Genomic DNA, 21836 nt, shown 5'->3' on the forward strand with positions numbered 1-21836 from the left:
ATGTGAGCCAGGCAAAGGGACGAGCACTCCATTCGTTTTGCCACGCCAGACATTCACTTTGCGATTGTGGTGTCATCTGGAAGGTCGTGGCTCTTGACCATGGTGGGGCCAAAGTACCACCAGTGCAATGAACCGCAGCTCAGAAAAAGAAGGGCACAGCGACGAGTTTGGGGTGGAGAGGAGATGCTCTGAAGCAGAAAGGATGGGAGGGAAAAGGAGCGATGTTCTGGCACAAGAGAGTGGGTGATGGGCTAAGAAACAAGAAGAAAAGAGACCAGTCATGTCGGTGCGCATAGACTAAGTGCATGTATGTGTGGATATCTGTGGGTGTCCCCGAGCATGACCACATGCGTCTGTATGTGTGTGTGCGTTTGCTGGTGTGAGAGCGCACAAGTGTGTGCTTTTGTGAGTGGGCACGTTTGTGCATGTGTGAGAGGATAATATTTTATACATAAAGAGCATGTTTCCTCAATTTCCATTCTATACTGTTCTAACAAGGCACCTGAGACCACAAGACACAGCAACTGAGTTACATCAATGACCGGACACTGGCGGTGCTTCATGCTTCATTAAGGCCATTACAAGCAGCTGTGTTATAGCGCCACTTACATGGCTACAAGAAGGATTCAAATGTCAACAAATGGCCTCAAATTCATATTATCACAAAGGAAAAGGGAGCATCCAAAAGGCAAAATATTAATTTCACTTTGGGTCCAAAAATCCTACCATTAGAGGAGGCCAGACTACGGCTGCACTGGATCTACAAAATCCGAGTCCCATCTAACTTTGTGCCTGATTGGCCATATCCACACTATCCAAAGACTGAAGTGGGCTGGCCCACTGTCCCACACTGTAGTGGGCATAAGAAAAATGTGAATGACAAAAACAAACATATGAACAGAGGGCTGCCTCAAAGCCCTTATAATTATATTATATATTTTTTTAAGTAATATCAGAAGGTCTTGGCAAACACTAGACCTAAAAAGGCAGACTTTCACGTGCCCTCAGCATAGGCCCACTTCATTCAGATTCACTGCCTCCCTGCTACACTCTCCCCACAGTACAGTTTCTGACCCTCACTGTTCCAGACATCAGGGTCTGATGTTATACTGCAGGAGGGTGGTACTCAACTTGCTGGGATTGTGGCAGATTCTGGGGAAGAATTACCAGTTTTGGCCCAGGCTCTGATGGTCCTACAAAATCCGAATAACCACTGGTTTTAGCCCAATTGGTTGGAAATGGCACGTGCTCAGGAAAGAGTGAGGGGTAAGACTGCTACCCCTCCTGCTTCGATAAGCAAGAGAAGGCCAACTGTGTTCCAGCACCCAGAGGAGAATTATTCCTAGAACTACAGATTCTTACAGTGCTAAGACATCCCAGCCCATCAAGGCAACAAAAGTGCTTTACGGCACCCTCCTGCCTCCTCGCTACCAGTAAGTGTCGCAGCCAGGTCTTTGCTGTTCGCAATGCATGTTTTATGGAGCGAGATAAATAGAGCAGGCAGGAAACCTGTCTTCCTAAACCATCTCAGGCGCAAGATTTACAAAGCCCATGACAAAAGTATATTTTGCAGATAAGGTGCTCCTTTTCCTCCAGCAACAAGGACGTTTTTAGGCCACTTACTTCATAGTGGTGCCCTCTTGTGGTCATTTTTGGTGGGACTAATGGATAGCCAAGCCTAGAATGGCTTTGAAGTGGCATTGGCCCAGGAGGCCAATCATAAGGCATGACAACCGTTAAACAACCCCATCCTCATGGTAAGCACCTGGATGCAGGAGGAACCGGGAAGGGAACCGACTCCTAGCCCTTATCGCCCCACCCCACCATTTTCCCACCACCTTAGTTATGCTACTTACTTTACTACCTCGACCTACTCCGTAAAGCCTCACTACAGCACAGGAACTGTCCACTGACAACCTACCTGTTAACCTTTATCGTCGCTCTTCTCGTACCCTGGTGCATTTTTTTATGCACAACCCATCATGCACAACACTCTGTTGCTTTGTAGCTAGGTTTGCATAATATAAGCAGGGCCACTGGAATTACGTGATTTTGTGGCTGCAACGTTTTCCGCATAATTATGTATTCACCACATCTGCCACATAATCCATCATGTGCTGCATAATGTGCAGATAGGAACAAAAAACATTTTACTTCTGGATCAAACAGACCAAACGTTATTAAAAACGTGGCAACATGTGTTGTAGCACAGAGGAAGTTCCTTTGCAAAGATTGACTGGTCACCTTTCTGTTGCTTATTGCTGTATTTGGGTGTTAACTCGTTCCAATGAGCTGAAACCTTTGCCCAGGCAGTGTTAACTTGTGTATAAATTATAAAATAATGAACTAACACTATCACAAATTGTGCTGCATTATGACGCATTTTCTGCCATGTCTTGCCACCTAATTCAGTCATCACAGCCACATAATGTGGTCCTCCCCTGTCTCACAATTCCAGTGGCCCTGAATATAAGTCACGTCCCTTCACATACACAGGCACTTACATTTTAACAGGTTTTCTAAAGCCCCAAAAATCCCCAAGAATGTATCACAAGATAACAAGAGCTGATGTGGAGCAAGGGGTCGGTCTGTATGACCTAGGCGAAAATGAGGAGCGTTGCCAAGCAGCCCAGAACCACGGAAGATCCTGGCACCACACACCACCCACCTTCCCAGGCAGCACACGGTTAACGCAGCTGTTTTCAGCAGATTCATTAATGAACAAATTAAGCCACTCTGTCGGCAGGAGGGGAGAATCGACTTATTAAACAGCGAGGGGTATATAACTGCAATTACCAAACATTTATCTGAGACAACAACATCACTCTTTATTTACTATATCGCTGAAGCTGGGAAGAGGGCGCGCGAGATGAGCACAAAATGGGAAAAGCGTTTCAACGCCTCGTCAGGAGTAGCAAGCGGTAGATAATAAATGCAATTACAATACAATGCGATTATAAAAAGTGACCTAGGAATCCACTCTTCTGAATATTCACTACATAAAACTGAAATGACAATGTTTGGTGATTGGAGAAGAAAATATATAGCTATAAGTAAGTCGTCGAGATTTACTATTTGTAACTCCACATCTACGTATCTTGAAGATGTTGCAGGACAATACTGTCGGCCGGCTGAATCCACCCTACATACTTAACTCTCATGATGCAAGTGGTGTAACTTTATGCATCCATCGCAGTGTTCCAGGTCCCTGCTGCTCAGCCTGTATGAATGTGGTGTCCTGGAATGATGGCGTGCTTGGTGATGTAATGGAATGCCTGAGTGTCTGGTGAGGTTGAGAGCGCCTGACGGAGAGTATACGCTGAGCATCAAGGAGGCTGCTCCAGGTGGGGCTATACTTTGGCTTAGCTATTATCTTACCTACCTGTAACCAAGATCTAATAATTATTATTATTATTATTATTATTAAATATGTAAGGCGCGGCAGCTACCCAAAAAGGGTTTCCTGGCACCGGAGCAGATCAGAAGAATGTATCGCTGCTTATTAGGTTACTGGTTAAGAAGCCAAGTCTTAAAGGTTTTGCAAAATCGTGTGTATACCGTTTAGTTTCGAATGGCTGTGGGAAGTGAGTTCCATAGTGAGGGACCGAGGTATGCAAATGATCTGCCTCCCATCCGAGATAATTTGATTCTGGGCACAGAGAATTTCTCTTGAGTGGATGAGCGAAGGCACCAGGAAGGCACATAGGGGCAACCAGAGACTGCAGATATTGAGGGGCAACTCCAGTTTTGATTTTGAACATGCAGCTCAGGGCTTTGAACTTGATTCGGTTCTCCACCCTGTGCCAATGTAGGTCCCGCAGATGACTAGAGACGGAGACAGCGCTAGGGACTCTGCAGAGTAGTGTTGCCGCAGAGTTCTGCACCATCTGCAGACTGCGAGTCACTGCCTTGTTGGATCCAAGGTAGAGAACGTTGCCGTAATCCAGTCTCCAGGTAATAAGAGCCTGGACTACTGTTCTCTGAGTGGACTCGGGCAGCATGCAGATGATCTTTTTTAGCCACTTCAGGATGGTAAAGCAAGTGGCGGTTACCTTGACTGCCTGATGGTGCATAGTGAGCGTGTAATCGATGACGACACCTAAGTTGCGGACTTGACTAGAGGGCTGAGGGAGTACTCCCATTTCACCAGGCCAGAGTTGTGGGCCCCAGATATCTTTGTTTTTTCCAAGGATCAGGACCTCTATTTTCCCTCCGTTGAGCTTAAGGTAGTTATTCTGCATTCATGATGCAATTTTACCCTAGCCAAGCTGCAGGGGGGATGGCCTGGCCGCGCTACCCATGGACAGAGAAAAAATGATCTGGGAGTCGTCAGCGTAGGAAAACAGGGACAGCCCTGCCTCTTCCGCGACGTCGGCTAAGAGCCTCACGTATAGGTTGAAGAGTAAAGGGCTAAGAATAGAGCCCTGAGGTACCCCGTAGGGTGAGGGATGGATGTCGGAGCTGGATATAGGGGAAAAGATTTGAAAAGTACGGTTGGCGAGAAAGGAAATGAGCCTGTTCAAGGCGGGGCCGCTGATGCCTAGAGATCTTAAAGTTTTTATTAGTATGGTGTGGGATACCGTGTCTAATGCCGCGCTTATGTCAAGTAGAATGAGGGCAACCGTATCACCAGTGTCCAGATGACGCCGCAGCTTTTCCGTTACCCCCAGTAACGTTGTTTCTGTAGAGAAACCAACTCTGAAGCCAGATTGTGATGGGTGAAGGAGTTTATTAGTTTCGACGAAATTCGAGAGCTGAGAATGGATGTGTTTCTCTAAGATTTTGGAAAAAGTCGGTAGTAAGGAGAAAGGCCGATAATTGGAGGGTAAATTCAGGTCGGCGTTGGCCTTTTTTAGGAGTGGGATCACCATGGTATGCTTCCAGTCTTGAGGAACTGTGGCTTCCAGTAGGGAGGTATTTAAAAGGTCCATAATGGCAAGCAGAGATGGTAATTCAAGCTGCTTGAGCACAGAAATAGGCAGGGGGTCCTTAGGTGATCCAGATTAGACGCTATCTAAGAGTCTTGTAAAGGAGGCTGCATTTAGTAGGGGCCAAGTGTCCGGGTTGTTAGAGTGGGTGCAAGGCCCCATGTCCTGGCCAGGAACGGTAGAGTCCGCTACGGGTAGTACAGATACGGTTTGTGGGGAGCTAGCAGGTTGCACAGGAGGGGGGTTGTCGCATCGCGTGCTTGCAATATCCAAGTACATTTTTTCGACTTTCTGGACGAAGAAGGACGCAAGGTCCTCGCATTGTCGTTTATTGAGTGGGGTGGGCCTAGCTAAGGTGGCAGAACCAGCGAGCTCCTTTACCATACTAAAAAGTGTTTTTGAGCAGTTCAGGGCATCAGAGATAGTTGTTGAAACATACTCAGCACGGGCAAATTTGCAGAGATTGTGATAAACTTTTTTTGCCTTTTTATAGATAATTTTAGACTCTGGAGCATAATTCCTTCTCCATCTACGTTCCAACGCGTTACATTTGGCTTTCTCTATTTTGAGAGTGTTAGTAAACCATGGCGCTGGGTGGGGGGGGGGGGCGATGATTATTGATCCTTTTTTTTAGAAAGAGGAAGACAAATGTCTATGGCATCGAGGAGCCATTTTTGCACAATGTCAGAAGCATATTCACCCTATGCTTGGTGATGGGCATGCTAGTGCACAAGATTTTGTTTAAGGCAGTCAGGTCAAGTTTTTTCCAATCTCTTGTTAATGTCCTTAAGGTAGGAGTAGCGAACACAGAGTTGTCAGGGGGTATCAGATTGAACCTGGTGATTAAGTGGTCCGACCAACATAGGGGAGTGCAGAGGAGCAGTAAATGCTGGGTAGGTTGGAGAGGATAGGATCGAGTAATTGGCCTGCCTCGTGCGTGGGGCCTGAATTGAGTACGTTTATGTTTAGGCCAGCCAAATCAGAGATTACATTTGTGCCTATTTGACATGCTGAGTCGTCCAGGTGTAAGTTTAGATCGCCCAGGATTGAGAAATTGACGGAGCTCATGAGTAGGGGGGTTATAAGGCTGGGAAAGCATGAGGCCCAAGGAGCAGAGGGCGGTATACAAGTATTCCAGAGAGGGTAAAATTCATGGTTAAGGCCTTTTTGAATAATGCTGCTTCACAATTCGTAAAAGTTAAACCTTCTATAACCTACACTACGGTGACTGGACTTCCTTTACTACAGCAAGCTGGATTTCAATGTACCTCATGAGGCGCTCGGATGTTGTAGTCTTTCAATGGGCATGGATATCTGGCACGAGTAACTCTACCGTGTATCTCTGCGAGCTGTTCGTACCCAGGAGATAAGTGCTCCCCCAATGGATTTGCATACAGGTGTGTTGCCTTCATTCAAAATTACTTATGCTATGTCTACAGACACTTCTAGGCCATCCCTTGAGGTCCAATGGGTTTGGTGTTACCCTAGTCTGGTTGGGGCCAATCCCTTGTCCCTAATTTCTGTTTTTCCCCATTCCCAGTTTTAGATTAGTATATACAAGAGCAGCCAGTTCCCCTTGCAATGGGCCTCAAGTCCTGACTAATTATGTGGCACTTTGGGTCTTGTATACATTTGGGAGTTCTTGAATTAGGTTGAAGATTCTGATGCTTGAGCGGTGGGATGCCCAACAGTCAAACCACAGTCTGAAGAGAAAGGGTGTTAACCGGATTCCAGTCCTGCTCTGGGTTCTTCTGGCAGTCCTAACTTGCTTGGGGGATCTTACGTCGCTCAGTGGATGGTTATTCTTTTTTAAGTACATTTTCCTCCTCTGATTGGGACTTTTGAAAACTGATTCATTTAAGTGAGTCCCTGCAATGCTTTCCTTTGAGTGAAGATGTCTAGAACATTTTATTTGAATGCAGATTTGGCAATGGGCAGTTTCTACAGTTGTGACCCCGTCATCCCGGGAGGGTGTTACTTCTTCATCAGGGGAATGTGTGTAGGTCTTTGTCCCTCTCCCAAGGAGAAAGATAATCCTATGGCACCAACACAAAAAGTGGGTTCTTACTGCTTCAGAGGCCTCTGACGTAAGCTGTGAGGCATTGGAGGGTGCGAATGGGTCACCAGAAGTTTGTAAAGCGCCATCTTGGAAAGACTGGAAAGATGTGATCTGGGCAGCGGGAAGTCGAATTACCAGGAGACTTTCTCATAATCGAGGGTGGCAGACCACGTGAGCAAAATGCACTTTTTAGTCATACAGGAGTGACTCATCAGGGATCCAGAATTTCCTTTCTAAATCCAGGTTCTACCACTCCACCACTGAACAACTTTGAGGTAATTTTTTTCAAGTTCCTTTCTCCCTTTCACACTCTAGGATTGTCTTGCTTGCATCCAGCACAGCCTTCCTGAGGACTGCTTCTAGTTCCTGAAACAGCTCTTTCTGCCTCTTGCTGGAGACATTGCGCCCCTTTCCAATGATACAATGCCTCTACAAACAGAACGCCACGTGTGGTGTGGTACCCACCCTTTTATGACTGGACCAAGGAGTCTGAGCTATGGTGAATTGTTCTACTTGAGACATTATAAAATATCAAGAAGGCAGAAAGACACACATAAGTGCACCCCCCAGGACCCCTCCACATGAAACCCAGCCCATTCAAAAGTTGCAATCCTTGTCTTTATTTATGGCTGGAGATAGGCCTTTGAATTCAGCTGGTCCTATGGAAGGGGAGCCTCGAAGGCATTTGCAGGCGAACTTTGGCCAGCCTCTGTAGTTCAATGCATGGAGTAATGGTTTAGCTGGAACTCAGCTACAACACAAGAATACTAACAAGCCCTTTCACACTAATGACATTCTCACAGGGCATAGCTACCAAGTGGGCCCATGTGGGATGTAACGCTTTCATCCAATCCTATTCTTTTTAACCAACAATACGGTGCATTATGGAACTTGTTTTGACACTTTTAACACACACTAGATATGGGGTAAAAAATGTCAGCACGCAAAGTGACGTTGGCTAAAGAAAGACAACAGGTTGAACGTGTTAGATCAAAAATGGGGCAGTTGGCTTGTTGCAAATTAGCAAAATGGTGCTCTTTTTATGCCATCTGACCATGAAAAGGGGCTTTGTTTTCTGCGTATGACGGGCAAATGGTGATGAGCAATATGACCTATGAGAAAAAAATTGTATTGTTTTTTGTGACATCTCAGGATGAAATTGTTCCATGCGAGATTGTGCCTGACACACAAATGGTGCTGTTTTCTTTACTTTTTTGAGGCAAAAGGGTTGTAGCTTAGTAAGTGAGATTTGGGGGTGAAAATCGCAAATTTCCCAACTAAAAAAGCAGCCGTCGGTATAGTGGAGGGGTTAGATGAGATGACCAAGGTATGGGATGGACTTTTTAGATGAGGAAAATGGTCAGTACTGATTTGCAATAGGTGGGCCTCTGTCTAGTGCAGCATAGTGGCTGAAAACTGAAGGGTTAGGAGGTTACCCCAGCGATTGCCACTGGTTAGACTATTTGCAAGCATTCATCCCATTGCCTTTTGGTTGTTTGCCAGAAGTATGAGTGGAAACGGGAGACTGGCACAGTGTTCCAAGCCCACTATTTCGAATGTTTGTGAAAAATAGTAAATTTGCATCAGCTTGCACCCATTCAAGGAGTACATCTATGAGTGCAGATTTAACATTATTTTGGCATACCAGTCTCTGCATATCTATTTCAGTTTCCGCTCCACAAAATCAACAAGATTGATTGTCTTAATGAAATGAAAACAAGGAGAAAGACAGACACAGCAGACTCAATTCAGTGCCCACAGGCCCAACTACCAAGCCAAAAATGCATTTGATGGGCGTCACACCTCAAACACCTATCTGAAGCTCCGTCCTCGTCGGTCCTACCTGGGCTTGATAGTTCTCCCCGGGAACTCAAAACTACGGTCATGTACAACACTGGTCTGGAGTTCTGCCCCGAAATCACTAATTTTAAATGTATGTCACTGCATGCACTCTTCTTCGTCTCTGTTATGAGAAGCCTAAATGGTAGAGTTGTCAAACTAGTGCATGTAAGTAGGGCTCGATATTCACATTCTCACCTTTTATAAATCATGTTATCAAATGACTGAAGGCCTCATGCACTAAGCACGAGTTGCAAATAGAGGTGGATGCACCAGAAAATTAATAGGGTGAGCAAAAGGGTCTGGCTTGGCTCCAAAAGTGCATACAAGAACAAAGCCATGAACACGTTTGGCATGCTTATCATGCAACATATTGTCAATATATGATAAAATTTCTTCAAATTTCAGATGGGGAAGCGTTTCACCTTAGTACAATCACTGCACAGACAGACATTTTTTTTAAGTGATTAAACTTAAACATAAACTTAGAAACATTTATAGCTTGCTGTCCACCCAACGACAATGCCATTAGTGAACTAAGAGGCAAGCCAGTAGTCATGTAATCCCTAAATATGGCCTAGATTCTTATTATAAATGGAGCAACATTGTTATCTATTAAATCAAACATAGGAGGTGTTGTACAGGGCACATCCTGAACTCAAGAATGTAAAAGTACTCTCCCATGTGATGATAAAGAAAAAGGAGTCTCTGTGAAATAAAATATGTACCGAGGATCACACAATTTGGACAAGCAAGGAGGCGGTATTGATTCCATGTGATCTAGTTTCACATCTTTAAATTCATCCACCAGATGGGTATCTCTGTACCTCTAACTCTCCTATTTTAGATAAAAAGCCACTGTTTGGTCTTTTATTCGTGGCATACAAACTGACACAGACATAGCAGACCCAAACCCATCTACCAAGCGATTTATTTGGGGGTTTTATACCCCACAGACCACCCTGTAGCCCCCCTGTACCATTAGATGGTGCTGGGTCATATACTGTGGGAGCGATGATTCTGACTGGGGCAGATTTCTCGCCTTCATTATTTGGATTACTTTCCATGCCCTGCCCAGTATCATCTCGGCCTAGCTACAACAGACCTGCCCACCCACCGGTGCACCACTCCGACCACCACATCAATCCAGTAGAACGTTTCTGAATGCCATCTGACAACAAATACTGAAAAACATCGAATAAAACATCTCCTGCAAAATACCTACTACAGTAACAATCTCTCCATTAAAATGTGGAGCAGCACCTACTCCACTATCAAGCATTTGTCCCAAAAACAGCTAGATGTAAGTTTTTAAAGTGGATTCACCTAGGCGTACAAGTGTAGAAGTGAGTCTGGCTGGATTTAGGAACGTTAAACAAGTCGAGAGTGTTGTAAGAACACTTTTATGTCGGACTGATATATTTTCAATCTTTATTTTTGCACTTTATGTACTTACTCCCAGAGGCCACCTTTCCCACAGCCTGAGGTAGCAGTTCCCCGTATCCACCCTGAGAACACCTTCCCCACTCAATTTCCACCCATGAGGACACCACTTTGAACCCACCTGGTTGGGTACTAACTTCAATACCAACCCCATCCCAGCATACCATATCCACATTACCTGACACAGTCATATTAACCACCCCATAACCACGTAGGGCACTTTGACGCCCTTACCCACCAGAGGCATCGTGGCCACTTCAGACCAACCAGGTGCAACTCCACCACCTCATTCTTACCACTCTGTAGTTACCCCAGGGTACACCATTACTGCCCCGTTCCGAGCAGATGTCCCGTCATTTACTCATACGCACTTGCAGAACTTTCCTCACACCCATAGAGCTGAGGGCACCTTCACCACCCCACCCGGAGGTAATTAGTCACCTGCACAACCCACTCAGAAGGCTCAGTGCCCATCTTCGCCCGTGGAGCCTCGCTCTACTCCCACGCCAAGGGGCTGAGGGCTTTTCTGCCTCCACCGGAGGAGGGCACCTTCCCACCCCCGCCCAGACATGCGGCTAAAAATACTCCCCGGTCCCAGCGGGGTCTGAACCGCGCCAGCTGCAGCTTTTCCTCGAAGACTTGAGGTCCGAGCAGCCTCCAACCTCAGCGTGCTCCCAAAAATAGTCCGGAGCTGGGAGGAGGCGTACAGGACTGGGTGAGGAAGTTTATGTGGGAGGGCTTGTGGTGCGACGGGGGGACGTCACGTGAGAGGGAACGGGAGTGGATGAGCACAGGTTGTGACTGAATGTATGAAAAGGAGGCAGGAGCCACTGGGGTGTTTTCCGGCACATTAGGGGTGGAGGGGGGTGGGGGGGAGGAGTGAAGAGTTAAAGTCCGATAGGCTGGGGGAATCCCTCTGTTCTGCCCTTACTAGGTGCGCGTGAGTGCTGGTCGTTTATTTCCAGCCCATACCCCTGTAAGTCACGGGCTTTGAGGTGTTATTTCCTTGCACAATTAATTCGACTGTTTGTGTGTTTGCCTTCTGGATAGGGTGAGAAAATTTTGAGAAGCAAAAACTGGGACAGACCAGGCATAAAAGTAGGACTAAAGACTTTAGCCTTACTTATGACTGGCATGTCCCGGATTTGCCGGGAAGCGGAGGGGGGGGGGGGGGGGGGGGGGGGGGGCTTGAGGCGCGAGAGTATGCCTACATATGGCCACACATTTACAAACTATGCCAACATAACATTAGCTATGGCCTCACCTTTGTCCGCACTTGTCTCCCCTCTTGCTGCAGCGTGTTTGCAGCCCATCTCCTCCTACGCTGCTTGAAACAGACAAATTACTTAATGAGCCACATCTTTCACTTCTTCTTTACAGGTTGACTTGACCTTGTCCCAAAAACCGGGACATACATTTGAAATTAAGACATCCGTCGGGACACCGGAACAGTACTTGGAAACCTGGGACTGTCCAGGGAAATCTAGGACGTCTGGTCACCCTAGCCTTTTGAAGGCACACCTGAGCACTAAAGGCTTGTAATTGTGTTGTAGCCGGTGGACAGGGTTGTAAAATACGTATTTGTGTAGGGTTACGGTCTATTTGGGAATAGTGACACGAAGGCTGACTCAGCCCCAGAGGGAAGGAAAGAGTTGTACCCTGGTAAGTGTTGCGGTGAGATCTTCTGAACGTAGGTGGTTTTTGGATGAGCCAGTTGTTAGTAGTGAACTTTGCATTGGTGAGGAAAGTCACCTTTTCATGTGTGGTCACCCCAGATTTTTCACCTTGTGCTAGACCCTGTATATTTGCTGGCGTTAGAAGTCTGTGCACTTTAACCCTGCTAACCAGTAGTTCAGTGCTTGTGCTCCCCCTTTAAACATAATCAAATTGGCATACTCCTAACTGGTATATACATATGATACAAAATTTACCCAAGAGCCTAGAAGTTTAAGGCCACTAGTGGCCTGCAGTAGGTATGGTGCTATCCACCACTATACTGGTATTGCTAACATGGCGTCAAGCCTACCACTGTAGCTTGACTGCAACAGTGCAAAACATGCACTGTGACCTGTCAAATAAACATACTTTGACAGGTAAAAAGTCTTCCTATTAAATATTAAAAAGTCACCCCTATGGAGGCCTTGTAGCCCACAGGACAGGGTGCTTGGTATTTAAAAGTAGGACAGTAGAAATGTAATGTTAACTTGTCCTTACATGTTAACATTACAAAACCTATTTATACTGTGGCAAGTCTGTGTCTAGCTGTCCGATGTAGAAAACCAGAGCACAGATTAAGATACTAATACAGTGTCTTGGGAATAGGACCAGGTAGAAAAACAATTAAACAACTATTTTTAATAGTCATTAAAATCCAATTCAACAGAGCAGTCAGATTTATAATAAATATTAAGGAAAGGTAACTTTTGCAAATTTATCTTTTACCTGCTTAAAGTTCCTTGAGGCTTTTTTGAATTGCTTCACCAGCTCCTCCCAGCCAGTGAGCGGACTTGAATAGGTGCGAAAAAGGTGTTAAACGCCTCCCAGGTGCAAACAATAGGCTGTCATGAAAGGGCAGTGATAACTCATCTGAACTCTACAGAATGGGCAGGGGGTGACTGTATTTTCCTTTTTTGACACTACAGTTTCAAATCCTAGTTGACAGGCCTGCTGGGGTTACATAGCACACAAGGTGCACTTGAAAGGGAGAGAACAGGAAGCCAAACAATTCTTGTGTATGCCTTGGCTAGTTGCTGAATGGCCCTGCTTTTGTCCTACCAGACACTGTCTCTCGGTGTGTTGTTCATAGAGTACCTGCTCCGAACTGAATTTTAGTGTTAGATGTGGGAGGACACTAGGATTACCATAGTACACTCCCCACACCCGTACACCCAGGCCTCGGAGCCCAAATTTAGTGTTACCAAAGACTTTGGCCATCTTGCAAATGCCATGACACATTGCATTTTGATTCTGTTGGTAGTAAGGCAAACAGTAGCTACTGAAACAAGCATTGGCATAGCCAATAGGTCTCGCCTTTGGGACCTTATAAGTGTTTAGCCATGCAACAGTTGCATAACTAAACACTTATAATGTCCCAAAAGCGAGACCTATTGGCTATGCCAAGCGGCCGTGCGGCCACCCAAGTGAAAGTAATCGCAGTAAAAGCGGCGCGCGCGCCCGCGCACATGCACTGTAGCTCTAGGCTGGCCTGGTAGCATTTTTTGGAGCCCTCTCAATGAGTCTCGCCAGACCAGCGCATGCGCTGGGTCAGGTCAGACCTAACAACAAGCATTGGCCGCACGGCAGTAAAAGTAACGCCGTGCGACCGTAAAAGCGAAAGTCCTCGCGATCGCTCTGAAAGCGAAAGTGATCGCGATGATGCGCTAAAGCACAGTTTTCAAAGTGCTGCTGGCGGCCGGCTGCGCGCGTGCACAATCGCGTGAACGCAAGCGCTAGGCCAGCCAGCAGCACTTTGAAAATCCCACATACAAAATGTCTCTCCGAGCCAGCGCATGCGCTGGGCTCAGCGAGACCTAAAAATGGATACAGTGGGCCCTGGGAACTTTTACCCCATTGGATTAAGAGGGGCCAAGAGTCACCCTACCCACTAGCTTGTGCAGGAATAAAAGCTGCATCTCCAGGCACCCACTTCAGAGCACTTTCTGGACCTATAGAAAATCAGAAGAGGACTGGAGTAGCCGTCTGTACCTGAGAGGAGCCCTGAAAAACTGGACCAGCTCCCACTTGTACCCAGGACAGAAAAGTGAATTCCAAGGCTTAGATGCCTGACCTGCATGGCTACAGCTAGACAACAAGCTGAAAGAGTCCTTTTCCTTAAATAATACAGCTAACCAGTGGCAACTGGCTGAACTGGACCCTGCTGTTGGCCTCTGCTTGACACCCTGTGAGTTTTTAAGTGTCTTCCCTGAGGTTCTGGGGGCCTCAGACGTGTATTCCTTTGGCTGATTGGGACTTAAAAGACTAAGGGCCTGATTAAGAGTTTAGTGGATGGGCTACTTTGTCACTGACAGATATCCTGTCCATCATATTACAAGTGCCATTGGATTCAATGCACTTGTAATGAGGCGAACGAATATCCCTCACATATTTGACGGAGTAATCCGTCTGCCGAACTCTAAATCACGCCCGAAGTAGGGAGATAAAATCTTTAACCAAGTTGAGCCTGATTGGCGTTTCCTAGCCACGCTCCATCATGGCCAGTATGAAATTGAGCCTAGGTCCAGTTCTACCATGACCATAGACTATCTATCATTGGGGCTTTGTGGTTTTTGGCGCTATTTTTCCCTTAATCTTTAAAAGCTCATATCTCCAGTTCCTCTTATTGGATTTTTTTACATTTTAGTGTCATTCTGTTATTTCAATTTTACACTATTTTTATAATTTTGTTTGGGATTTCTATTATTTTGTATTTTTACTTTAATACTTTATTGGTACTACACAAATACTTTACACAGTGACCTAATACAAGCTAAGTCTGTATGCTCTGTGGCATAGCTACCAGGGGGTTCAGCTCAGGTTAATTTAGTGACTTTAAGATTTTACTCAGACAAAGGTTGTTATTATTCTTTGAGGTGGGTATTCACCCACACCAATTAATCATCTGGTTTCTTACAAAGATCATGTATTATGTATGTCTGTAGTGAACAGAGGCAAACATCATGCTTAAAAACAGTGCTATGTTTTGAGTGAAAGACAACATGTGTAACGGCTCAGCACTATTGTCTATCTTTTTTTTCCAGTCATATCCTGGCTGGAAGTAGGTGTAGAGGTGTGGGTGGGTAATGAATGGCTCGAAATAACCCTCAAAGTCGTCCCCCCTCTACCCCCCGCCCCCCAAGATAAAGGCTCTCATTGTGGATACTATCACTCTTTGGTGAGTCTAGGCTGCCTCTAGTATGTTGGTAAACATTTTTTTTATTTTTATTTCTAACCACGCAGAACTGCAAAATTGTAATTGCTAAACACGTATTAGAGCTGCTAATTTTATAGAATAATTCTGATTAAATATTTTGGTCATTCTAGGGTGCTCCAATTAATTATTATCGCACAAACAGGGTTGGGGGAGGAGTGGCAGCATTATAAAAGTTTGGAAACCATGGTTAAAGGCAGGGATCGCCTCAGACAAGATTACATTAGCAGCCACCATATTTAGTGATCACCTTTATGCATTGGGCAGGGTTGCCAGCTGTAACATCAACAAGCATTTGCAAAACCATTTGGACCCGCATTTAGCATCAATTGGCTTTGTCAGTGTAATTTAGCCACGCGGTATAGCACCCCTCGCGCTGTGCAGCATGGCTAAATAATTAAATAAAAAAGCCAATGACGCAGCTGGCTCCATCATATAGTAGGTTTGAGCACCACATATGTATGTGCCTACAGAATGAGGTGGGCGCCTTTTTCTTCACTGAGGTAAATTGATTTTTTTAAAAAAGAAAGAAAACAAGTAGCACAAAAGTGTGTTTTTTGAAGTACGGTGGGGTGGAGCAGTAATGAGATTGTGAGTAGGGCACATGGAGGATATGGCTGGGAGAAGCAATGCGTGGGGGCCAGAAGCAATAAGGAAGGCAGAGTGGGAAAGAAAAGCAACAGTACAGACAGAAGGAGTGAATGGGTGCGAGAAGCAACTCAGAGAGGGGCTGGGGCGGAAACACAATGGGCCAAAATGTAGGATGGCATGGGTGAGGGAGGGGAGGAAAAGCAACAGACATGAGAGAAGGAGGGCATGGGTGGGAGAAGCAACACTGGGTTGGGGATGGGGAGGAGACACAATGGGCAAGGGAAAAGGATGGCACGGGTGGGGAAACAACACTGGGTATTGGTGGAGAGGAGAAGCAAGGGGCTAGAGAGCAACATGGAGCGGTTGGGGAGAAGCACACGGGCAAGAAAGCAACATGGCTAAGTACACTCTAGTGAGTGCAACATGGAGGGGGGTTGGCAGATTCAAGCCTTCGTGGGACAGAGAACAACATGGAGTGCAAATGGAGAGAAGTACACAAGACAGCTGGAAAACACAAGTACTCTCATGGAGTGTCTAACCCAAAAGAAAAAAGTAGTGCTTAAAAAGCAAACAGAGGACGCATAAAAACTAGCCAATCAAAAGAGATGGTAAAGAGGTTCTGCTCTGTGGGAGGGACAAACAAAAGATCGTCAATCCGGGACACAAATACGAAACAGACAAATGAGAGTGACAGGAATGTAAAACAATATAAAGCATTGGGTAGGCTCCAAGCCCCTGTAACTTCTTTGTAAGCCCACAATATGTCTTTTGCAACCGAAAAACACAGCTGTATGGTAGGCTCGACCTGAAAGTGCTTTGTCAATCTTGTACGCCTCTAGACGGCTAATAGACAATAGCCATAGCAGTAATAACCCTGACACCAAGTCAAGGAAATAATATTTGTAAGTCTACCCAGCGCCTCATGATTTATCACTCACATATTGTTAAATTAATCAATATTTATTGTTTCGGCTTTCAAGAGTAAGCCATACAATATAAAATTCATAATAGTACCAAAAATTGAATCATTGCTTTACAGATTCAATTTAACTAATCAATTTCATAAAATATTCTATTTTTACAAAGTATTAGAACTACTGAATGATGTATAAATATGCTTTAATTCTCTTCTTTGGCATCTGGAATTACCTTATTGACCTCCTCACATATCAGCATTAAATGTGTTTTAGAAAATCAGCAGTTTTTCCCCAAATACCAACTTATGATATCTGAAAATACAGACAATATTGTCTTGAATAGTCACTCTCAGTTTTGGTGTACATATATTATTTCAACCAAATACAAGTTTCAGATTTTGTAGGTACTTACTACTGTCTGCAGAGGCCTGCTTTAGGATATAGCCGTTTCCATGCGTGATTTCTTACTCATATAGACCTGTCTCATTAAAACTGCTTTTTACACACTACATAAACGCCCATCTAGCTGCGTAGTCTCTCCCCATAGCAGGTGCAGAATTGGCCCTAAACTGATGACGTTACATTGAGCAACTAGATTGTAAACACACAAACCCGGAAGGCACCCGGACAACCCGGAAGTTCTCCTTCAGCTTGCTTTCATTTAAACATCTACAGATATAGAGCACCTCTGTGGGAAAGCCGCCCCAGATGTTAACCGCAGATTATCCCTATTCCCTATTCAGGAGGTGTGTGAGGCGTTCCATAACCAGGAAGTGGGCTGTGCACACACAGGCCACCTTTTGGGAAGGTGCATCCCGAATAATGAGCGGCCTGCAGTACCTTCGAACAGATTCCGTCCCCATCTGTCATTCTCATTCCCAAACCTATGCCCTTCTTAGAGAGTCGATCCGGCCTGAAACTTATTGCTACAGCCTGTAACCCTATGTTGAGTCCTTCCCAGTCTGTAGCTCACTTAGCCTGTAACCTTTAAACCGAGCCCATTTCCGCCTGTAGCTAATATCCCACCTGTAGCTAATATCCCAGAACGTGTAAACCACTGAAAAGAGATTTTCCTGTGTTTAGCTCATTTGTTAGGATTTAGCTCTCTGTTAGGCCGTTCCATTCCACAGCCTGTGCCCTATCCTTATACCCTTCTCGCCTGTAGCTCACATTCCAAGGCCTGTAACCAATCTTTGCAGACATCTCGCCATTGCAAGCTCTAACTACATAACTCATTCTGATCTGTATCTTAAATAACAGTTACCACCTTTTGCTGGTTACACAGAATGTACTCACCTGTATAGAATCCCTTCAGGGGTCCAGGGCACATTCCGCAGCATGGGGCGTCTTTCCCGCCTGTAGCCATCATTTGACCGCCTGCAGGCATACTGTGACTGTGGGCTCGATCCATAGCCTGTAACCCCACCTGTCTGTGCGTTGACATTCCACAGCCTGTAATCCCTCCCTGCATGGACCCTTCCCATCTCCAGCTTACACTCATAGCCTGTAGCCTCTGATCAAGGTCCTTCTCCGTCTGACTGCTCACACTCTGTACCCCTCTGTACACCGCTATTTATTTCTGCTCGCGCTCCACAACCAGTGACTGTGCACAGCCTCCTTCCACCCATACCCTTTACTTCACCACCTTCATCCCCTCTACAGAACATGTCCTGCCTGTGGGCTGCACTGCCCCCTCCCAGCAGGCCCCTAAATCCTCCACTAATGTGTACCGTCAACTCCACTCTCTGTTTACAAACCAGCCTATGAATACAGGCTTGCTACACAGCCACAAGACCCCCCCTCTGCGTTCACTGTCCAGCCTATGAGTACAGGCCCAGGCCCAGCCACAAGACCTCCCACTGTAGTCACTAATAAACCTGCGAGCACTGGCCTACCGCGCAGCTACAGGAACCACCTATGTGTTCACCCACCAGCCTGTGTACACAGGCCTACTGCACAGCTACAACAACCCCCCGCCCCCACTCCCCTCCCGTCAGTACAGGCCAAGCACACAGGAACATTTTAGGCCCTGTAGGTGGTGCGGGAGGGAGTGTGCACTGCTGGTCACTGCACCAAGGGCAGACTGCAGGAGACCAGAATCTCTCTGACGCACTGTGTGATCCTATGCCAAGCAATGAATGCATTGTAGGTGTGCCTTCCTGCTAACGTACCCATACTCCCCAGCATGAGGTACTGTTCTCCCCACCCCACGGGCCAGCGCCTGGAGATCTCTGTGTGTGGGGGAGGCGCTACCTACGTGAGAAAGAAAGACCTTAGTATGTCTCCTGCACAGAGGACAAACATTGAAGGAGACGTCTGTTTACTGTGCAATTAAAGCCGTGGCGCTGACCTGCCAGCTAAGCCTATAGACTGGGCCAGAAACCGAGCATCGGCACAGTGTGTACAAGAACCCAACCCTCAGTACAGTCCGTGCCAGTACCCATCTGCCCTTCTCAACCTGTACCCGTAACCAACGCACAGTGTAAGTAACCAAAACACAGCACGGCCAGCGGCAGTGCCCAACTGCCCCGCATGGCGCGTGAATCACACAACTGACCTGTCTGCCTACGTCAGCAACAAACTTCCCAGCCGGGGCCGGCGTCGACCAGCCAGCATAGCCCATGCAACGCAACTGCCCAACCAAACCTGACAGAAACCAACCCAAAGCAAAGCCCGTTTCTAAAATAAACAGCACGGTCTGTGCCAGTAATCACCTGCAGAGCTCAGCCTGTGCAAGTAACCAGCACCACACAGCACGGCCTGTACCTGTACAGCACCCTCGCCTCTCCCCGGTCTATCCTGGATTTGCTGAGCCCGAGGGGAGGCCGCACCTTCCTGCCTGGGAGCCGGCCAAGCGCCTGAGTCAGCCAGAGCTTGGAAGGCTGTCATGGGGGATGGGGGTGGGGCGGAGTAGGTAGGTGGGGAGTTGACCTACAATGACCTGGGGGAAATTGGGGGTGTAAAGAACACCCGTAGGCCCAATTTCAAAACACTATTATAAGAACTAACTAGAGTATGAGCGACCATAGGCTGGGGGCAATGTGGGACAGGCCTAGAACACACAGGTTCATAATGACTCAAAACAAGGTGGTAGACTGCCCAAGGGCCGGAGCCATACACATGGGTACATATGCGTACATTTGTGCCACAGATACAGCATAAACAAGCATTGGCAAAGCCAACAGGTCTCGCATTAAAGCCAATTTCGCCAAAGTGCTTTAAAAAAACGAAAGAGGAGAAGGTAGCAAAGGAGGGCGGGCGGTAGAAGGAGTGGCAATAAAGTTTGTGCGGGTGGAAGCAGCAAAAGAGAGTGGGTGGGGTAAGCAGCAATAGAGGGTGGGCGAGGGAAAGCTGCGCAATTGAGGGTGGGCAGACGAAAGCAACAAGGGTACAGAAGGTCGGTGGGTACTAAGAAACAATGGCAATGGACGAAGGATGGGCGGGAAAAAGCAACAGAGGAAGGGTGGAAGACGGACACTAAGCTGTAATGGAAGGAGTGTAAGCTGGCACTAAGGGCTGGAGTATGAGTTTGGCAGTCCACGGACTGCCAGACTCACAGTGGCTTGGCGGTCCAACCCCCCTTTACAAGTTGTGAGGTCAGAATGCCATTGCACCGCACAACCGCCAGGGATCCGAGATCCCTGGAGGTGGCACAGCAGTTTTGAGGCCGCAATATGCTGGGTGGGGATGCTGTGGTCCTGCCAAGCAGATTACGACTTTCCTCTCAGCCGCGGTTTTCATGGTGGTTCCTCCTCCATGAAAACCGTGGCGGAGAGGAAACAAAGGGGGCCCTACAGGGCCCCCTGTTGCCTCTGGAGCATGAGGTGCATGCAGGGGGGCACATATTGTGCCCCCCTGTGTGCATGCACCCCAGTACCTTCACGGCATGGACTACACCAGTCCAGGCCGTGTGCAATCCATACCGTGCAGGTACTGACTTTGATGTTTCTATTGCGGTGCCTATTTCATAGGCACCGCCGTGGGAACGCCAAAGAACTGCCCACCAGGGACTAAAAAAGTAATAATCTGGCAGGCAGAGCGCACACAGGTTTGGCGGTACGGGAGCGGGTTGGCGACACACCGTCAAACTCATAATCAGGGCCAAAGTGCCAATGGAGGGTAGTAGACAGGCTAATAAGCTGCAATGGACAGGGGTGGGCGTTCACTAAGCAGCAACAGAAATGGAGGGTGGGGAGGAAGGGAGGACAGTAAGCAGCAACGAAGGAAGAATGGGGGGAGGGGAAAAAGCAAAAATGGCAATGGAGTAAGGGGAGGTGGGTAGACACTAAGCAACAAAGGAACAATGGTGTGCAAGGAAAAAGCAACAGCTGCAACAGAGGGAGGGTGGACAGGGAAAAACAGCTTGGTCGAGACTCAACACCGTGGAAAGCGGGGTGGGGGACAGCAGAACTCAAGAGAAGAAACAACTTGGACCACTTGGGGTGGGATAAAAAGCACACACGGGAGACAGCTCAGGAAAGCATGCACTCTCATGAAGCGATTCACAAGAAAGGAAAAAATTGTTTCCTAAAAGCTGACACTAGTGGAATCATAGAAGGTGCCAATCAGAGAAATGGCAGACTATGGTCTATGGGAGGGACAAACACAAGTTTGATGAGCTAAAACAAATAAACCGTGGAAATAGAAAGCAAACAAATGTGAGTGGCAAAACACAAAGCCAGTGGTAATCAATGGACGGAATGCATTCCTAGGAAAAGTTTCAGCATGTCCCCAATATGCTCTTTGCAACCACACAGTTGCACTGTTTTGACCGAAAAAGGAAGCCACAGGCAGTAAAGGTGAAATACAGGCACAAAATAACCAATTGCAGAGCGCGTGACAATCAGATGTACCGAGTGACAAGAATAGCTGGGGTCCCATATACAGCATAAGAAGGGAAGCCAAGCACTTATCTGGGCAAATACAGGTACATAATGGCAATATGCAGGCGGGTGACCATGTGGTGGAGCCAGAAACAAAATGTCACAGGCAGAACTAGAGGACCCATATGCAGCATAAGACAGGAGGCGACAAGCAGTCTGGGCACATACAGGCACACAGTGAGCATATATACGGCGAAACAACAAGAGCTGGAAATAAGAGAGGGTCATACCTGGGGGAGGGGGGCACAT

At 46.8% G+C, this 21836-nt stretch overlaps 1 protein-coding gene across 5 annotated transcripts in view; it reads right to left on the reverse strand.

The window, feature by feature from the left end:
* The window catches only part of BCL9L (BCL9 like), a 174573-nt gene that overhangs the window by 123733 nt on the left and 29004 nt on the right, over nucleotides 1-21836 (reverse strand). Inside the window, exon 1 of one of the 5 annotated variants that reach the window (XM_085645875.1) lies at nucleotides 18001-19511. The exons of 2 other annotated variants lie outside the window; for them this stretch is intronic. In XM_085645875.1, the coding sequence (XP_085502001.1) occupies nucleotides 18001-18205 (205 nt within the window). In that variant the 5' untranslated portion in view covers nucleotides 18206-19511. Of the gene's footprint in view, nucleotides 1-10710; nucleotides 10806-18000; nucleotides 19512-21836 lie in introns of those variants that run through there. 2 more of the 5 variants (XM_085645876.1, XM_085645879.1) reach the window with 2 other exon arrangements.

This window comes from Triturus cristatus, chromosome 3_1 (genome assembly GCF_964204655.1).
Source record: "Triturus cristatus chromosome 3_1, aTriCri1.1, whole genome shotgun sequence".
In the NCBI taxonomy this organism is placed as follows: Eukaryota; Metazoa; Chordata; class Amphibia; order Caudata; family Salamandridae; genus Triturus; species Triturus cristatus.